The sequence below is a fragment of the Eulemur rufifrons genome, chromosome 15 (assembly GCF_041146395.1).
Source record: "Eulemur rufifrons isolate Redbay chromosome 15, OSU_ERuf_1, whole genome shotgun sequence".
In the NCBI taxonomy this organism is placed as follows: Eukaryota; Metazoa; Chordata; class Mammalia; order Primates; family Lemuridae; genus Eulemur; species Eulemur rufifrons.
Genome location: NC_090997.1, coordinates 5,938,553 through 5,956,073, shown reverse-complemented (window position 1 = coordinate 5,956,073; position 17,521 = coordinate 5,938,553). Strand labels below are relative to the sequence as shown.

Sequence of the window (17,521 nt, the reverse complement as noted above, 5' to 3'; positions counted from 1 at the left end):
TTATAAAATCATAGAATCATAAAACCTTTGAGCTGGAAGGAACCTCAAGGCTCATTAGGTTCACCCCTACGTGGAGCAATCTTTTGTCGATCTTTCTGACCAGAAGTGGACCTTTTTGTGCTTAGAGACTTCTGTTGGTTTTTAAATTTGAGTAAACATCAGAATCACCTAAATGTGCTGTTAAAACACAGACTGCTGGACCCCTCTGTGTCCCAATCCCCTGAATTTCTCATTCAGTGGGTCTTCAGTGGGACCTGAGAATTTGCACTTCTAACAAGTTACCAGGTAATGTTGATGCTACAGGTACAGGAACCCCACTTTGAGAACTACTGCCTTAGTGGTTCAACATGCATCCCCCACTATCAAAGTCTTGTGTGCCTGGTAATCTTTGGATGTGTGCCTGACATTGAATTTGGAAAATGTTTATAGAAATAATTTGAGGCCTAGGATGATATTTTTCTTCCAGAAAGAATTTGATTATTCTGCCAGATACCTGGAGGCACTAGCAATCCAGGATCTCTTTGATCTGATTTCAGGAGTTGAGGTTTTCCAGGCCATCCAGATGACCCAAAGCCCAGTTGCAGTCTGTGGGAAGGTTCACCATAGCCCCTCCTTTGTCGGGCCCTGGAATCCAATTTTTGCAACCCTTAAAGCTGTCAAAAGCATTGCTCAGCATATATTTGCCACTTCTAGATCATTAAATACCCCCCAGGACAAAAAGTGGCCCCACATGCCCGATCTACCTCTTTAGATTTCACCTTTTCCCAAATCTTGACCTGATAATTCTTGATGACTTTTTTAGTATTATTGCACCTTCAAGCAGAATTTTTTTTTTAAGTAATTTACCCAGCTCTTCTAGTTGTCCTTAGTAGGAGGGTTGGTCTGAATTATATAGTCTGGTTTTTACTATAAATAGAAGTTTCTCTATTTTATTTTTATCTGTGAGTATGATACCTTGACATATTTGTTTTTACATATTATAAACTTATATCTATTAATCTTTCCTTTTCTATTTTCCATTTGCTTTTTATTTAGAAAGTCACTCCTGGCCGGGCGCGGTGGCTCACGCCTGTAATCCCGGCACTTTGGGAGGCCGAGGTGGGAGGATTGCTTGAGTCCAGGAGTTTGAGACCAGCCTGGGCAACATAGCTAGACCCTGTCTCTACAAAAAATGGAAAAAAAAATTAGCCTGGCATGGGCGTGTACCTCTAGTCCTAGATACTTGGGAGGCTGAGGCAGGAGGATCCCTTGAGCCCAGAAGTTGAAGGCTGTGGTGAGCTATGATCATGCTACTGCACTCCAGCCTGGATGACAGAGCAAAACCTCCCATCTCGGGGGGCGGGGGGGGGGGGCTGGGGAGAAAGAAAGAAAGTCATTTCCATTTAGAAAGTAAATACATAATGACATATTTTCCTCTAGATTTTTATGTTTTCATTTTTTATATGTTATACTCTTTACCCTAGTTAGAATGTAGTTCAGTGCATGCTTTTTTATCTATATAGCTAATCATTTCAAGCTATATACCATCTATCTTATTAATAGTTCATTAGTGCTCTATAAAAAATATCTGAGACTGAGTAATTTATAATAATAGATATTTATTTCTCACAGTTTTAGAGGCTGGGAAGTCTCTGATCAAGGTGCCAGCTGGTTCGGTGTCTGGTGAGGGCTGTTCCATCTTGTCTCAGCAGCATCCTCCCATGGCGAAGGCAGAAGGGCAAAGGGGCCTGAACTAGTTCCCTCCAGCCCTTTTATAAGGCATCGATCCCTTCCCACATCCATTCCTATCACTTCCCAAAAGACCTCACCTCTTAATACCACCGCAGTGGGGAATAAGTTTCAATGTGAATTTTGGAGGGCACACATTCAAACCGTGGCACCATCTAACCATTTATTGAATAAACCTCATTTCCCCCACTGATTTGATATGTTATTTTCATAAAATATTATATTCTTATGAAAACTAAAGTCTATTTCTAGCTCAGTTTTTGGTTTCATTGTTCTGCATAGCTTCAGTATCACACTGTTTTGATCACTATGGCTTTATAATACACTTTAACATTTGGTTAAGAAGTCCTGTGTCTTCAGTGTTCTATTTCAAAATTTGCTAAGTCATTCTCACTAATTTATTCTTCCAAACCAACATTTAAATCTTTTGTCAGGCCCCCATCCCCCCAAAAAATCTTGTTGGAATTCTGTTAGAATTACATTAAAAACATAAAGTAACTTGAGAATTCATATCTTCATAGTATTCATTCTTCTTATCCAGAAACATGAACTGTCTCCACATATATTGTTTTTTTAAATGTTTTATTCATAGTAAGGTTTTGTGACCTTCTCCATATAAATAAATCCTAGATACTTCATATGTTTTACATTTTTATTTCTTTTTAAAATGAATCTTCTTTTCCATTATATTTTCTGACAATTGCTAGCAAATAGGAAACTCATTGATTTTTTAATTAAATTATTTAGCCACCTTTGTGAGTTAGTTTACTAGTCCTAAGAAGTTTCATTGTTAATTCTTTTGAGTTTTTTAGACAGGAAAATATTTTCTAAAAATAATACTAATCTCTTATTTTCCCACTGTTAGAATTCTTATTTCAATATATTATTGCATTAGCTGGACCTCCCAGAATAATTTAGGTAATAGTGATGAGTCTTATGTTACTCCTGAATTCAACGAAAAAAGCTGCTTTTGTTCTAGTAGTGATGGTTTAAGATTGACATTATTTACTGTGTTTTTAAAAAACATTTTTCTAGTTTACCAACATTCTTATCAGGACTTATATTGAGACTTGGTATCAAATATGTCAATTTTTTTCTGGCACTTAAGATAGGGAAGACTAGGAAAGGAGCAAGTTCTATTTTGTAGGTATTAAATTCAAGGTCACCCATTAAACATGTAAGAGTGGAGATGTCTAGAATGGAAGTATGGGCTGGGTGTGGTGGCTTACACCTGTAATCCTAGCACTTTGGGAGGCCAAGGTAGGAGGATCGCTTGAGGCCTGGAGTTCAAGACTAACCTGGACAACATAGTGAGACCTCATCTCTACAAAAAATTTAAAAATTAGCTGGGTGTGGTAGTGCATGCCTGCAGTCCCAACTACTTGGGATGATGAGGCAGGAGGATCGCTTGAGCCCAGGAGTTCAAGGTTGAGATGAGCTATGCTCATGACACTGCACTCCAGCCTGGGCAAGAGAGCAAAACCTTATCTCAAAAAAAAAAAAAAAAAAAAGAATGGAAGTAAATATATGAACCTGTAGATCAGGGGAAGCGTTATAACCAAAGAGTCATCAGCATATAGATAGTAATGAAAATTATGAGTCTAAATAAAATTACCCTACAGGTGAGGGGTGGTGGGTAGAGTGTAGATGGAGAAGAAAGGGGGCCCGGGATCAAGCCCTGGGCCATACCAACTTTTAGAAGTCTGACAGAAGCAGAAGAGATAGCAAAGAGACCAAGAAGAAGCAACCAGGAAGGAAGAAGGAAAAGTAGAGTGTCATATGGTGGATGACAAGAAAATGTTTCAGGAAGGGTGAAAATGGTGAATTTTGTGGAATGCTGCTGTAAGGCTGAGTTACCCACCGAGCTTTGTGAGCATCTGCTGTGTGACAGGCTCAGTGGCTGGTATTGGGGACATCCAGAACTGCACTGCCCTACCTCAAGGAGCTTAGAGGCTAGTAAGGGGCAGGTTTGTGAATAAATAAGGCAATGCACTAGTGATATTTTGATAGAAGTGTGAGTGAGGTATGGCTGGAACACAAAGGAAGCTGTGATCCTGGCTGGTCATCTTTGATCTGGATCTGGAATGATGAATAAGTGTATGTGGACGAGATGGAGAAGGACAAGGCAGGCAAAGAGAGCAGCACCAGCAAAGGTAAGCAGCAGCCAGGCAACTTTGGGTAACTTTATGGCTAAAACAAAGGGTGGGGACCACAGTTGGAGATAAAATTAAAGAAGATGGCAAAAGGCCAGGTCACAAATGTGTTACATGTCCTGTCAAGGATTGCACTGGGGATTGGCAAGACAAGTAAGATCAAGAAGACAAGATGTTTAAGAATGTTAAGACCATTGCTGGCTGGGCATGGTGGCTCACACCTGTAATCCTAGCACTCTGGGAGGACGAGGCAGGAGGATCGCTTGAGCTCAGGAGACCAGCCTGAGCAAGAGTGAGACCCCGTCTCTACTAAAAATAGAAAAATTAGCCAGCTGTGGTGGCATGCGCCTGTAGTCCCAGCTACTCAGGAGGCTGAGGCAGGAGGATCACCTGAGCCTTGGAGTTAGAGGTTACAGTGAGCTATGATGGCACCACTGCCCTCTAGCCTGGGTGACAGAGTGAGACTCTGTCTCAAAAAAAAAAAAAAAGAGAGAGACCATTGCTGTCATGAAATCCAACCTAGCTAGAAAAGCCAGAGAGATCTAAGTTAGGGACTGATTGAGTCTGAAAAATAGTAAGTAACTGAGAAACCAGAGGGTACAAAGAGGATGAAAAGCAGATTTAGGCAAGTAATATTTTCTACTTTGCCAGGAACCCGTAGTTCTTATACTTTAAGTCCTATTGTATTCTGAAATTCTTTGACTGCTCAAAAGTTAGAAATTTTAACCCATCTGATTGTGTGTATTTCAGATTGACCAATCAAGAGATAAAATGAGCAGGAATCTTTCAGAAAGCTCAAAATATTCAAATCCAGGCTTTGCCAAGACCCGGGAGCCAGCAGAAGAGGAGTCGGAGCTAGATTTGCAGCTGGATCGCATGATGGAGTCAGAACAGCAGACTGAGCTGGATCTAGACCTTTACCTGGATCAGGAGCTGGAACCTGAGTCAGAGCCGGAGCCCAAAACCGAGCCCCCAACTGAGACCGAGACCGACCTGGAGCTGGAGCCAGAGCCCAAATCCAGGGCAAGGGCTCATACTTTGCCTCGGCACCAATACTGGCCTGTGTATCAGCCTGTGGCTCCCTCCCCGCCGTCTCAGCCTCAGACACGGTCAGGGAGGAGGAGACATCACCATATGGATCCATACTCATCTCAGGGCAACAGCAATGAGGATGCCTGGCAGATGAACCGGAAATAAGGGGTCAGATAACCTTGGCCAATCCTCCCACCCAAAAAGGTGGCTCGGTCAAGAGACCTAGACTAGATACAAACTGGCAGTACTTGCTTTGTGACCCCTCCACCTGGTGGCCTTTTTCCTTGCTTGGCTCTGGGATCATCCTCCCAGATCCCATTACTAACTGCCAGAAATTATCTCTGAATTCCCTAGCCAGGCTCCCCTCATTTCACCTTCAGCATATATTCTAGTGATGGGTTTCCTTCTTCACATACCTTGTATGTCTGGGGTTTGTGCCAGACCATCTCTAACTTACGCCTCTCATCTCTGTTCCCCTTTCTTCAGAGAGATGAAACTCAAATAAAATATATAACTTTAGTTACATTCGGATCCGTCTTGCATCTCCTCCCTTCTCTGTATTTTGTATCCCTAAGGAAATGTCAAATGGGAGGGATTCCAGAAGGGAGTGGACATAGTGGAGAAGAGATGAGCGAGAAAAAGGAGAACTGAGTAGCATTTGTATTTTATATGCAAGGTATCTTCACTGCACTGATGGGGAAATGGAGGAAATAGGCAGGTTAAGCCAGGCCAAAGGTAAGGCAGCCTGTGAGGCTTGTAGTATGAGGACCTGCTAAGCTGAAAGCACTTTTGCTGTTACTCCCAGAAATCAGGATCTTATCCTGCTGTTGGTTTCATAAGGCCAATTAGCTTTGCCAACTTATGGGGATGGCAGCTTGATGGAACCCTCTCTTCTCTTCAGATCCGCATCCACCACTGCTTCTTTCTTGCAGGTGTTTAAGATATAGGCAATCTGGAATCTGTATTTTTGGTGGAACAGTTGAAATCTATGACAGCCACAAACTCCCTAGAAGTTGGAAAAGTCAATCACTACTAATTTTGTCCAAATCCATTCAAAAAATTCCCCCTTCCCCATTAAAAAATGTCTAGTATTATTTTTTTCTTTTTTTTTTTTTATCCTAACCACTAGACCACCAGGGATAGTATTAGTAATAAACTATGACCAGAAGAAAAATACAGACCCCTGAGCAAAAGTACATGAAATCCGAATTGTATTTCCAACACAATAAACATGACTCCTCCTGCTTGGGTACTCAATTTCTCTTGTTTGTTAAATGAAAGAAATCTTTGTCAAAATATAGATGTCTCTTATCATAGAGATAGCATATGTATTCACTCATTCTACAAGAATTTTTGTTAAGCATCTGCTACATGCAGAGCACTTCAAACTATGAGGTAGATAAAACAATATTATCCCAATTTACACATACGTAAACTGAGACTCAGAAGTTTTGTAACTAGGCCAAAGTCATATACTACGTGACCTCATATTTACAAAAAGAAGTAGGAATCCTTCCGGATCACGAGCTTCATTTTCTTCATGTTCACTGAACACATTTATGGAACTCCTACTATGTGCCAGGCACTGTCCCAAGTACTGAAGATGCACAACAAAAAGACAGAACAAATGGCAAAAATAATTGTGAAAAGTACCTTGAAGGTAAAATACAAGAAACTCTGAGAGCATACTTTGGGATGACTAGTCTTTGGTGTCAAAGAAGTTCTTCCTATGGCAATGACCTGGGATCTGAAGAATGAGTAGGAGTTAGGCTTAAAGCAAGTTCCAATGACTGCTAGGAGGGCAGAGCCAAATGGGAAACCAAGAGTGGTGACCATGGATAAAAATAAAACTTAAGCTGGGAGCAGTGGCTCATACCTGTAATCCTAGCACTCTGGGAGGCCAAGGCAGGAGGATCACTTGAGGTCAAGAGTTCGAGACCAGCCTGAGCAAGAGTGAGACGCCATCTCTACTAAAATTAGAAAAAAACAGTTGGGCTTGGTGGTGTATGTCTGTAGTCCCAGCTACTCGGGAGGCTGAGGCAGGAGTATTGCTTGAGTGCAGGAGTTTGAGGTTGCAGTGAGTTATGATGACACCACTGAACTCTAGCCGGGGTGACAGAGCAAGACTCTATCTCAAAACAAAACAAAACAAAACATATATATACACACACACACACACACACACACACCCCATATATGTACATATATTGTGGTATAAATCCATAGCATCCAACCCCTCCTAAAGTATAAAGAAAAATGGTTAACCAATTATAAATAGTCTGGCATTTAAAAAAAGGATAAAGTGATGAACAATTCAAAGGCTAAGTCTTCTTTCAAAATGCAAATCACCTGAAATTCTAAGAGATTTCAAACTTTACAAAATGGTACAGTTTGAATTAGTTAGCTCACTTTTTACAGCATGGTCATCATGGTTTTATCTTCCTAATTAAAAACTGGAGAAAAATTCTAAAGACTTAAAAAAGAGGCAAAGACTGAATCAGAAAGTGTAAATGTCTTAGCACAAATATTCCCCCATTACTAAAACAAACAAAACCAACAAAACAAAACAAAACAAAACAAGAAACCCTCAAAGCAGCTTCCCTTAGGTATGATTTTTATATGTGAAGATCTAAGTTGATTCATAGAACTTTGGAACTTCAGAAAAGTAGGTTTGGAAGAGACTAGTCAAAAAATAAAGTGACCCAACGTAGCTGTCTCTAAATATGTTAGGTGTCACAAAGCCCAAGGACTTGACTATATTGGATCTAGATTCAACTCTCATTTATCAGCAGAAATAGAAAGTGATGGCATGATCCTAGGTTGTTAATAATCTTGGGGTCATAGGATCTCAGTACTTGGAAGGACCATTTTTGGATCTTTTGGTTTATAGTTTTCATCAAATTGGTAAAATTTTTGGCCATTCTTCAAATATTTATTCTCACTCTTCTCCTTCAGGAATTCCACTAATGTGTATAGTAGTCCACTTGAAGTTGTCCCATAGCAAACTGATGCTCTATTTATTTTTTCATTTTTCCTTTTTATTTTACTTGAACTTTCTCTCTGTTATATATTTTTTGTAACCAAAACTTTAATCCCAAGGATTCTCACAAAACATATTATAAATGACAGCATGGAAAAAAAAAAATCTTGCACAGTAACTCAAAGTTCTGCTCTACAATGTACCCTTAAACTGCCAGGATATTGGTATTTTGATTATCTCAAATTTCCAAATAAAGAACGTTACAGACATCTATGTATTCATATATAGAAATCACATAAGGAACTTAGAATCTAAAGCAAAGGTAAACTTTCTTGGAATTTATCAGATTCTATACCATTTAGGCAACCTCTGCCCGGGGTGAAAACTAGTTGGATTTTTCAAAAACCTCTAATTTAGTATAACAGTGCAGCTTTTATTTTTACCTGCTGGCTTGTTTCACAGCAGCTTTTAAAGACTGCTTGTTCAACTATGGCTGCATACTATATCCCAGAAGTGGAAAAAAAGTAAATCTGAGTTCAATTTTTGCCAATTTTGTTTCTGTATTTTAAAAAAATCCACACTTCAGCTGGGCAGAATTTAGAGGTTTATTATTAGTTTATGCAAAACTAAAAAGAAAATTCAATTTTGCTGGCAGAAATGGAATGAAGGACAACTCATATTTACTGAGTGCATAAGATGGTGCAGATACTTGAGAGGTATTACCATATTTAATCCTCACTTCCTCTACTGCCTCTCCTTGAGGTAGGAACAATTATCCTTTTTATCCAGGAGAAGAATCTAAGCCCAGAAGTTTGCCCAAAGTCACAGTTATTCAGTGTCACTGTCAGAATTCAAACCCACGTCGGATCCCAAAGATTAGGCCTTTACCCCATGCTCCTTCTTTGATCTGGGAAAGGTGGCCTTTTGGTGCTTTTGGACCCAGAAACCCCCATCAGTGTCCTGGGCACCTCTGTCTCTTTGCCTCCTCTCCTTTCCCCCCAGTGTACACACCCAGAGACTGGCAGTTTTTACATCGGTTCATAACATCCCACATATATTCATTGAGCACCTACTATGTATCTGACATCTTTCTAGGCCCTGGAGATACAACACTGAGCAAAAGTCAAACATCCCAGTCTTTATGGAGCTATTATTCCAAGGTGTAGTGGGGCAGACGAAACTAGCAAGCAAGCAGGCAAAGGAAAATGAAGGCCTCTCCCTCCCCAGCGCATCTCAGGTGCATTGCCAGGGGGCACCAAAATCTCCAGGGGGTCTAAACAAAGGAACATACTGAAATGCTGGTGTTTAAATGAGGAAAGTAAGTTTAATGACTGGGCAACAAGTCTTTTTGTAAGTCAGATGGCTTCCAATTATTTGATTTCAACAAAATTAAATAAGGACCCCTGCAGTTGTCTGTCAGCTGATGGGTCATTAAAATGAATTTTGACTATTACTATGTGATTTTTGGCACATTATTTGGAAGGAATTCCAAAAGAATGGAATGGTATTGCTATAGCAAAACCCTTTCCATTCCCATCTACTTATTTTCTGTGAATAATTTTTCGTAGCCAAAAAAATAGGAATGGAATGATTTAGGACTCAAGAAAAATCACTTACTGAAATGCATTTAAAATTTCATTTGCATGATGCCATATGTTACTTTGATTAATCATGTAATAGTAATACTTATACTGATAGGTAAGGATTTTTTTAGAGGATTAGGATCCCAGGAAATGATTTTGTAAATTAGATTTCTATGTAAATGTACATTTGTGTGGCACAGAAGTATGATAGGAAGATTGATAAAAGACTTTCAAGCATAAATCATATTACCTGAGGATAAACTTCTGTGAGGGTAAAATGGAATAGAAATACAAGTTCAAGGAGAAAAAGGAGTAATGTAAAATTCCTTACAGTTAAAAAGAGTAATTTTATTTTATATATGTACAGAAATGGATGCTGTATAACAAATTGCTGTAATATTTAAATTCCATTGGATGGCATTCAAAACTGTAATATAACAGTTTTATTTATTTTAAAATTTCAAATTCCTTTCCAATCTGTATGCTTTTTTTTTTTTTTTTTTTTTGACAGAGTCTCACTGTCACCTGGGATAGAGTGCAGTGATGTCATCATAGCTCACTGTAGCCTCAAACTCCTGGGCTCAAGTGATCCTCCTGCCTCAGCCTCGAAAGTAGCTGGGACTACAGGCATGCGCCACCACATCCAGCTAATTTTTCCATTTTTTGTAGAGACAGGGTCTCAGTCTTGCTCAGGTTGGTCTTGAACTCCTGACCTCAAGGGATCCTCCCACCTTGGCTTCCCAGAGATCTAGGATTACGGGTGTGAGCCACCATGCCTGGCACCTTTTATTTAATTTTCCTGCCTAGTGGCCCTGGCTAGAACCTCCAATACAATACTGAATAGGAGTGGTGAGAGCAGACCTGCTTCTCTTGTTCCTGATCTTAGGGGGAAAGTATTCAGTCTTTCATCATTAAATACGATGTTAGCTGTGGGTGTTTTATAGATGCCGATAGGTCGAGAAATCCCCTTCTATTCCTAGTTTGTTGAGTGTTTTGCATAGGGGTAGTTTTAAACAATTATTTTACCTAGCCTGGGTGACAGAGCGAGACCCTGTCTCAAAAAAAAAAAAAAGAGAATTTAGTGGGTAAGGGAGCAAAATGTTTGAAAGGTCAAGTTCCTTATATGCCCTGTCCCTGATATTTGGTACCCCCGGCACCAAACACACTGCCTGCACAAAGGAGGAGCCCAGAAAACATCTCCCACCACTCCTCCCAGGCATTTTATACTCCAGTGATATTATGCTGTCTACAGTTTCCCCCACGTACCATGCTGTGTTCTCTGCCTGGAGTCTTCCTTCCTTCCTTCTGTGTGCAGCCAATGCCTATTCATACTTTCCAACTCTGCCCAGGTGTCACCTCATCCAGGAGATGCCTCTCTCTTCGCCTCTCCTTAATTCCTGAGCTGAGTGGGCCTCTTTTTTGTGCTCCCATGGTACCTTGTGCATCTACCATTGTGCATTGTGTTTATTTATTTACATATTCATCCTCCAACTAGATAGGTAATATAATGTGTGGTTAAGAGTATGAATTCTATAGGCCAACTGCCCAGATTCAAAACTCTGCCCCTTACTAGCCTGTATGATCTTGATTGTACCTCAGTTTTCTCATCTGTCAAACACAGATGACAATAACAGTACCTATCTCATAGGGTTTGAGGGTTGAGGGACAACAGTGTCTAGTAAACAGTAATTATTATATAAAAGTTAGCTAAGTCCTACAGTTCTATCCTTTTCCTTCTCTGCTTCTCACAGCATTTAGTCCAATGCCTGGAGTGTAAATGCTTGTCATGAGGATGAACATGGTGGAAAGTATTTGAAAGAAGGAAAAGAAAAAAATGGATTCAACATCACATAGCAGGTAGAAATCAGATCTCAAATGTGTAAGCCATGTTGTCCATTTTCCATAAACTTCCTAAGTTGACTTCACTGTGACCCTGAGCCTGCCAAACTGGAGAAATTAAATCCCAGTCACTATAGAGTTCCTCTCTCTAGGTTCACATCAGAGTCTGGGGGGTTTACACACTGCTCAGAAAACAAGGAAAAGACTTTTGATAAGATCAAATTGAAAAGATCAAGTAAGATGTTATTTTTATTGACCAAGTGTACATGACCCTTTGGACATGCCAAGGATAGCAGAGCATCTTTGCCTGGCCTGGGAGCTCCTAGGGGCACACCATCTCATGATGGTTACAATTTACTTTAACATATTTTGGCATTCGTTCTTCAAATCAAGGCAAGGGAAGCATATTCTAGGTAAGGATGTTTGAGCAAGCTCTTCTGGTACTTGTAGTACCTTAGATAGGATCCAGTGTGTTTCTGTTTTGACAACTCACACAGAGGCAATGTGCTTTAAAATTTTCTTACTTTCCCCTAATGTTGGATCCCAAAATTGCTTCTATCTTTTCTTAAAATTGTCATTTTAAAGAAATAAATTTACTTCTTAAAAAAATAATTGACAGCCAGATATGGTGGCTCACACCTGTAATGCCAGCAATTTGGAAGGCCGAGGTGGGAGGATCACGTGAGCCCAGGAGTTCAAGAACAGCCTAGACAACATAGTAAGAACTTATCTCTAATAAAAAAGATTAGCTGAGCACGGTGGCACATGCCTGTAATCCCAGCACTTTGGGAGGCCCAGGCAAGAGGATCGCTTGAGCCCAGGAGTTCAAGACCAGCCTGGGCAACAAAGTGAGAACCTGGCTCTACAAAAAACAAACAAAAAAATTAGCCAGGTGTGGTGGTGCACGCCTATAGTCTCAGCTACATGGGAGGCTGAGCCAGGAGGATCGCCTGAACCCAGGAGTTTTAGGTTGTAAGTGAGCTATGATTGGCACTGCACTCTAGCCAGGATGACAGAGCAAGACTCTGTCTCTAAAAAAATTTTTTTTTTAAATATTTGGGCATATGAAAACTTTTGACAAAGACAGAATGACACTTGTAGGTAGATGCCAGTTACTGAAAGTTATACCCAGCTGTACCATGTGTTCTGATCAGCAATTCCCCTGCCCAGAGTGGTTAGCGAATATTCTAGCCACAAAGTGGCTACAACCAAGTATTTTAGAGTAATTGACTACCACAAATGTTGCCAATGACAGCCCTTTTCAAATTAACAAGCAACTCTTTTTACCTGTGAAAACCTGTTTCTGATAAAACCTGTGGCATGAATCGGGGTTGGAACAAAATAACAAAGTATAAGGGAGACTCGTCTCTGGTTGCCTGATGTCTACTATGAGGGTGACCAAATCCTGACGCTGGGATGTTGTTGCCCTTGCCTTGAGTGGACCTTTCATCATGCTGTAGCTGTAGCACCCAAAAGGTCAGAGAGTAGGGACCCCACAGAACTTACAGAAGAGACTTACAGGAGCCACTTCATTCTTGCCTGCTAATGAATGTTGAACAAATGTGCGTGTGTGGCAGATTTTAGACAAAATTTGTTTTCTTTATATCCTGGGAGTGAGCTTGTGGGGGAGGCAAATCCTCACCTTGTCATCATTCCCAGCCAAAAAGAACGAAGAGCCGAAGAGCCGGGCCTGATGAGTTTAGGTCAGTTTGCAACAGCTTGCTGCTTCCCCAGAGCACTTCCAGAGAGCAGAGCAAGGGCCCCTACTTGCCTCGGGAATCACCAGTCTCTGCAACTTCCTTGTTCCTCCTAGCTACTGCCTCTTACCAAGCTGAGGCCTTTATTCATTTATCTCCTCCACCTATTCCCCCCAACCTTTTGCCCAAGCACAACTTCCTTGTGAAACTTAAGCTTTATGGAACGAAGCCAGAATGGGGGTTATCTCCAAGCAGTTTTGGTTCTCAAGCTTCTCCAGGGATCAGGGAGGCCAGTAGGTGGACTTACCTGCTTGGAAAGTGCTAGCTGCTTTGGGTGTATCCACTGCCCAGACAGGCTGTGCTGGATAAGCTCAGTGCGGCCCTCCAAATCCACTCTCCCGCCCTTCTCCTCCCTGATCTGTGTCCTGGGCGGCCTCTTTGTCATTTAACTTCCAGCTGGGTTTGTCAGTGGGAGGCACTGGCCTGAGAGGATGAGAGGAGGATGTTGGGACTTTATTTCCCTGCTCTCTCCTGCAGGGCTCATCAAAGCACACAGCTGGTCGGCAGCCCCCTTCCTCACTGCTACAGTTCCGGAAAGAGACGTTGGAGTCCTAACCCCCAGTACCTCAGAACGTGGCCTTACTTGGAGACACGGTCTTTGCAGAGGTGATTAAGTTAAAATGAGGTTATTAGGACAAGCCTTTATCTACCTTATCCAGTATGACCAGTGTCCTTATAAAAAGGAAACATTTGGACATAGAGAGACATACATATAGAGGAAAGGTGATGTGAAGAGACAGGGAGAAGATGGCCATCTATACGGCCAGGAGAGAGGCCTGAAACAGATTCTTCCCCACAGCCCTAAGAAAGAACCAACCCTGCCAGCATCTTGATTTCAGACTTCTAGCTGGTGACACAAGAAATTTCTGTTGTTCAAGCCCCCCAGTTTGTGGTATTAATACTTTATCGTGGCAGCCCTGCCACACTAATACAAGCTCTCACTGGGTTCTGGTAACGCCTCCCTCCCCCTGTCCCTTCAGGCCTATGGGTGGTAAAACTCCAGGCCCCGGCTGCCTTCCCACCCCACGTTGGTTTCCCTTGCCTCTATCCACACCTGCACCGTTCATTAAATTCTTGTCAATTATCCTTTTGAATGTGCCATGTTTTCCTGACACTCAGACCTAAAATATATTTTCCTGATACACTTCACAAAACTATGTACCAAAAAGGCAAGAGAAAGTTCTGTTGGGGTTCTCCAACTATGCAGACAGCTACTGGAAATCTTTTTTTTTTTTTTTTTTCAATCAGTGGAGTTTAAGATCCATGGAAATCTTAAATCATTCAAAATAAAGCATCTGATATATTTTCACTTTCTCCTATTATCCATTTCATCTCACAGGACGCAGAGGAAGCCATAAAGGGATGTGCTACTTTGGATTTAATTCAGAACAAAACTCTGGACAGAGCATAACAGTTTGTGATAATCAAGGCAGAGAATGTGGAGTGTAAGGAAGCATGTGAACTCAACTTTAGGCATTCAAATTTCAAGCATGTCAAAGAAGCATTAGGGAAGATCCCAAGGCAGTCTAAAAAGTAAGTTGTTTTTCAGCATTGTTTGGTTTTAAAAAGAAAAAGAAAAGTAAGTTACCTCAAGAGGAATGAGATCTTTTCAGAAATTAAATTCTGACACTGAATTAATGAGCATGAGCAGCCATAAATACAATTTATCTCAGGTTTTCTGAATAATTCCACTTTTAGAAGGACTCATAGGGCTGGACGTGGTGGCTCACACTTCTAATCCCAGCACTTTGAGAGGCTGAGGCAGGAGGATCACTTGATGCTGGGAGTTCGAGACCAGCCTGGGCAACATAGTGAGACCTCATCTCTACAAAAAATATAAGAAAAGTATGCCAGGCATGGTGGCACATGCCTGTAGTCCCAGGTACTTGGGAGGCTGAGGTAGGAGGATTGCTTGAGCCCAGGAGTTCAAGGCTGCAGTGTGCTATGATCTTGCCACTGCACTCTAGCCTGAGTAACAGGGTGAGACCTTGTCTTTTAAAAAAAAAGACTTTTTGAAAACAGCTGGGGGAGGAGTGTGTATGTAAGAATGAATACGAAAGAATAGCTACCACTTTTAAGAATAATTTCTGGAAGGGTATAGGCCCGAATAGGCCAAGCTCTGTGAATTTGGGGGGAAAAGACAAACTTACTTACATGAACAATTGTAGAGATCTTAGAAAAAGTATGGAAAACCTAAGCATGATGGGAGAATGGAGAAAAACAGATGAAAAAGAGGAAAAATGGTCAATTCTAGGAACTCAGTCCAGTGAGCTTAACATCGATTCTACGAAAATTCTAAAATAAGTCATTAAACAGATCATTAGTAAGCTCTTAGTAAAAGAAGCAATAGTCACTCAAAGTCAGAAAAGGTATGACCGAATCATGTCAAGCTGAACATATTTCCTTTTTGACGGATCTGTGATAATCCATTTGGATGTAGCACAGCTCTCATATTGTCTCTCATTGTTTTCTCTTTCTCATCCTGACGTTTCTCATAAATTACAGATCATTTATTCCTTTATTAGGCAAATATTTGAACACCTCCTAAGTGCCAGACACTGTAGGCACTGAGAATACATCAAGGAAAATCTAGACAGAGTCCCTACCCTCATAGAGTTTACTTTTTGGTGGGCAGTACTTCCCCAATTCTGGGATTCTTCCTAGCCACCAGCTCTCTCCTGTCTTTTCTAAACCACATGTGGTTTTCCTGAGCTAGCACAATCCTCAGACTCAAAGGCTTCACTGTCTGCCCAACTCTCCTTTTGTTTTCTAGTTTAGAGCAGGGAAGAGACTGGGCTGCAGTCTTCCTTGGCCAATAGGTGCTGTCTGTCCTCTTTTGCAACATGCCCAGAAGCATGCTATCATTCAGGTTCCGTGCAACAGATATTAATTATCTAAATTTCAAATTTGGCAAACCTACCTTTCCAGCCTCACCTTCCATTTCATCTCTTCAGTCATTACCAGCCCCAATCCCAGCCCCCACCCACAAGTCTCCACGTCTGTGCCTTTTTGCTCAATTGATTTTCTCATTCAGGAATGCCTGACATCTCCCTTCTCCACCTATGGAAATCCTACACATTTCCCAAGACGCAGCTCAAAAGCTGCCTCCTCCCTGGCTGGACGTAATTACTTTGCTCAATAAGTCCTGCCTGTGCTCGCTTTGGCAGCACATGTACTAAAATTGGAACGATGCAGAGAAGATTAGCTATGGCCCCCTGCGCAAGGATGACACACAAATTCGTGGAGCGTTCCATTTAAAAAAAAAAAAAAAAAAAAGTCCTGCCCAAGCCCCCATGGTGGTGCACTATTGCACTCTCATCTTCCCTTTCCAGTCAATTGATCACTTGTCTTTCTTCCCCACTGGAGTCCCACTTTTAGAGCAAGGGTCTTCAGAGCTTCTGCCCTGTCCAGCTGCAAGTACTTTGCAATAGGGGTTGGCAAACTAGGGTCTGGGCTAAGAATGGTTGAAATAGTTGAAAAAAGATCAAAAGAAAAATATTTCATGACATGTGAAAATTATATGAAATTTAAATTTCCAGCCCGGCACAGTAGCTCATGCCTGTAATCCCAGCGCTTTGGGAAGCTGAGGTGAGAGGATGCTTGAGGCCGGAAGTTCTGGGTTACAGTGAGGTATGAATGCACCACTAAACTCCATGCACTGCAGCCTGGGTCACTGAGCAAGACCCTATCTCAAAAAAAAAAAAAAAAAAAAAATTTAAATTAAATTTCAGTGCCCATAAATAAATCTTTAAAGGAACACAGCCCATACTTTCTGTGACTGCTTTTGAGCTTCAATGTCAGAGTAATTGAGAAAGAGATCTTATGATCTACAAAACCTAAATATTTACAATATAGCCCTTTACAGAAAAACTTTGCTGAATGCTATACAAGGGCTTGATAACTGAATCACTGGGTCGGCACACCAAGATTCTGAGTACACAACCCCTCCAAGTTTTAGTGTCTTTGTGTAATGAGGTAGTAACTGTCTTGCCTTTAAGTTGTCCTGAATATTAAATGAGATAATGCACTTAGAAAAGTACAAAAATATCACACAAATAAAGACAATTTTATCAGGTATTGAAATGATAAAGTGGCAAAATGAGAAAACACTAACCGTTTTCTCCTCCCTTTCCTTTCTTTCCTTTACAGCTTTCATTTAAACTTGAAATTTTAAGAGAAAATTCAATTTTGAAGTTTTTACTTTTAAAGTGCTGATCTGGCTTCAGGTTCCTTTCTTCCAATTTTTTTGCGTTGCTCTCACTTCCTTTTCTTTTTCAGATGTAATTCCCCCCCCCCCCCCCCCCCCCCGCTTTTCTTTAAATAGGATCTCCATTGGTCCTCACAATAGCTCAGGGAAAGAAATGGGACATGCCAGGTTAATCCATTTTATAGACCAGGAAACTGAGGCAGATCCCAGCTGATTCCGGAGCTCTGACTCAGCACGCGGGA

The 17,521-nt window shown here is 41.1% G+C and overlaps 1 protein-coding gene and 1 non-coding gene across 2 annotated transcripts in view; both read left to right on the top strand.

Moving 5' to 3' along the window:
• SLC26A8 (solute carrier family 26 member 8) overlaps positions 1–5,165 on the top strand; it is a 65,710-nt gene extending 60,545 nt beyond the window's left edge. Inside the window, exon 20 of the mRNA XM_069488173.1 lies at positions 4,632–5,165. Coding sequence (XP_069344274.1) covers positions 4,632–5,078 — 447 coding nt within the window. The 3' untranslated portion in view covers positions 5,079–5,165. The remainder of the gene's footprint in view (positions 1–4,631) is intronic.
• Positions 5,166–16,223: 11,058 nt separating this feature from the next.
• Positions 16,224–16,332, top strand: LOC138396131 (U6 spliceosomal RNA). Its single transcript, XR_011235610.1, has one exon. It is a non-coding gene; the product is annotated as a U6 spliceosomal RNA (small nuclear RNA).
• The last annotated feature ends 1,189 nt before the right edge of the window (positions 16,333–17,521 follow it).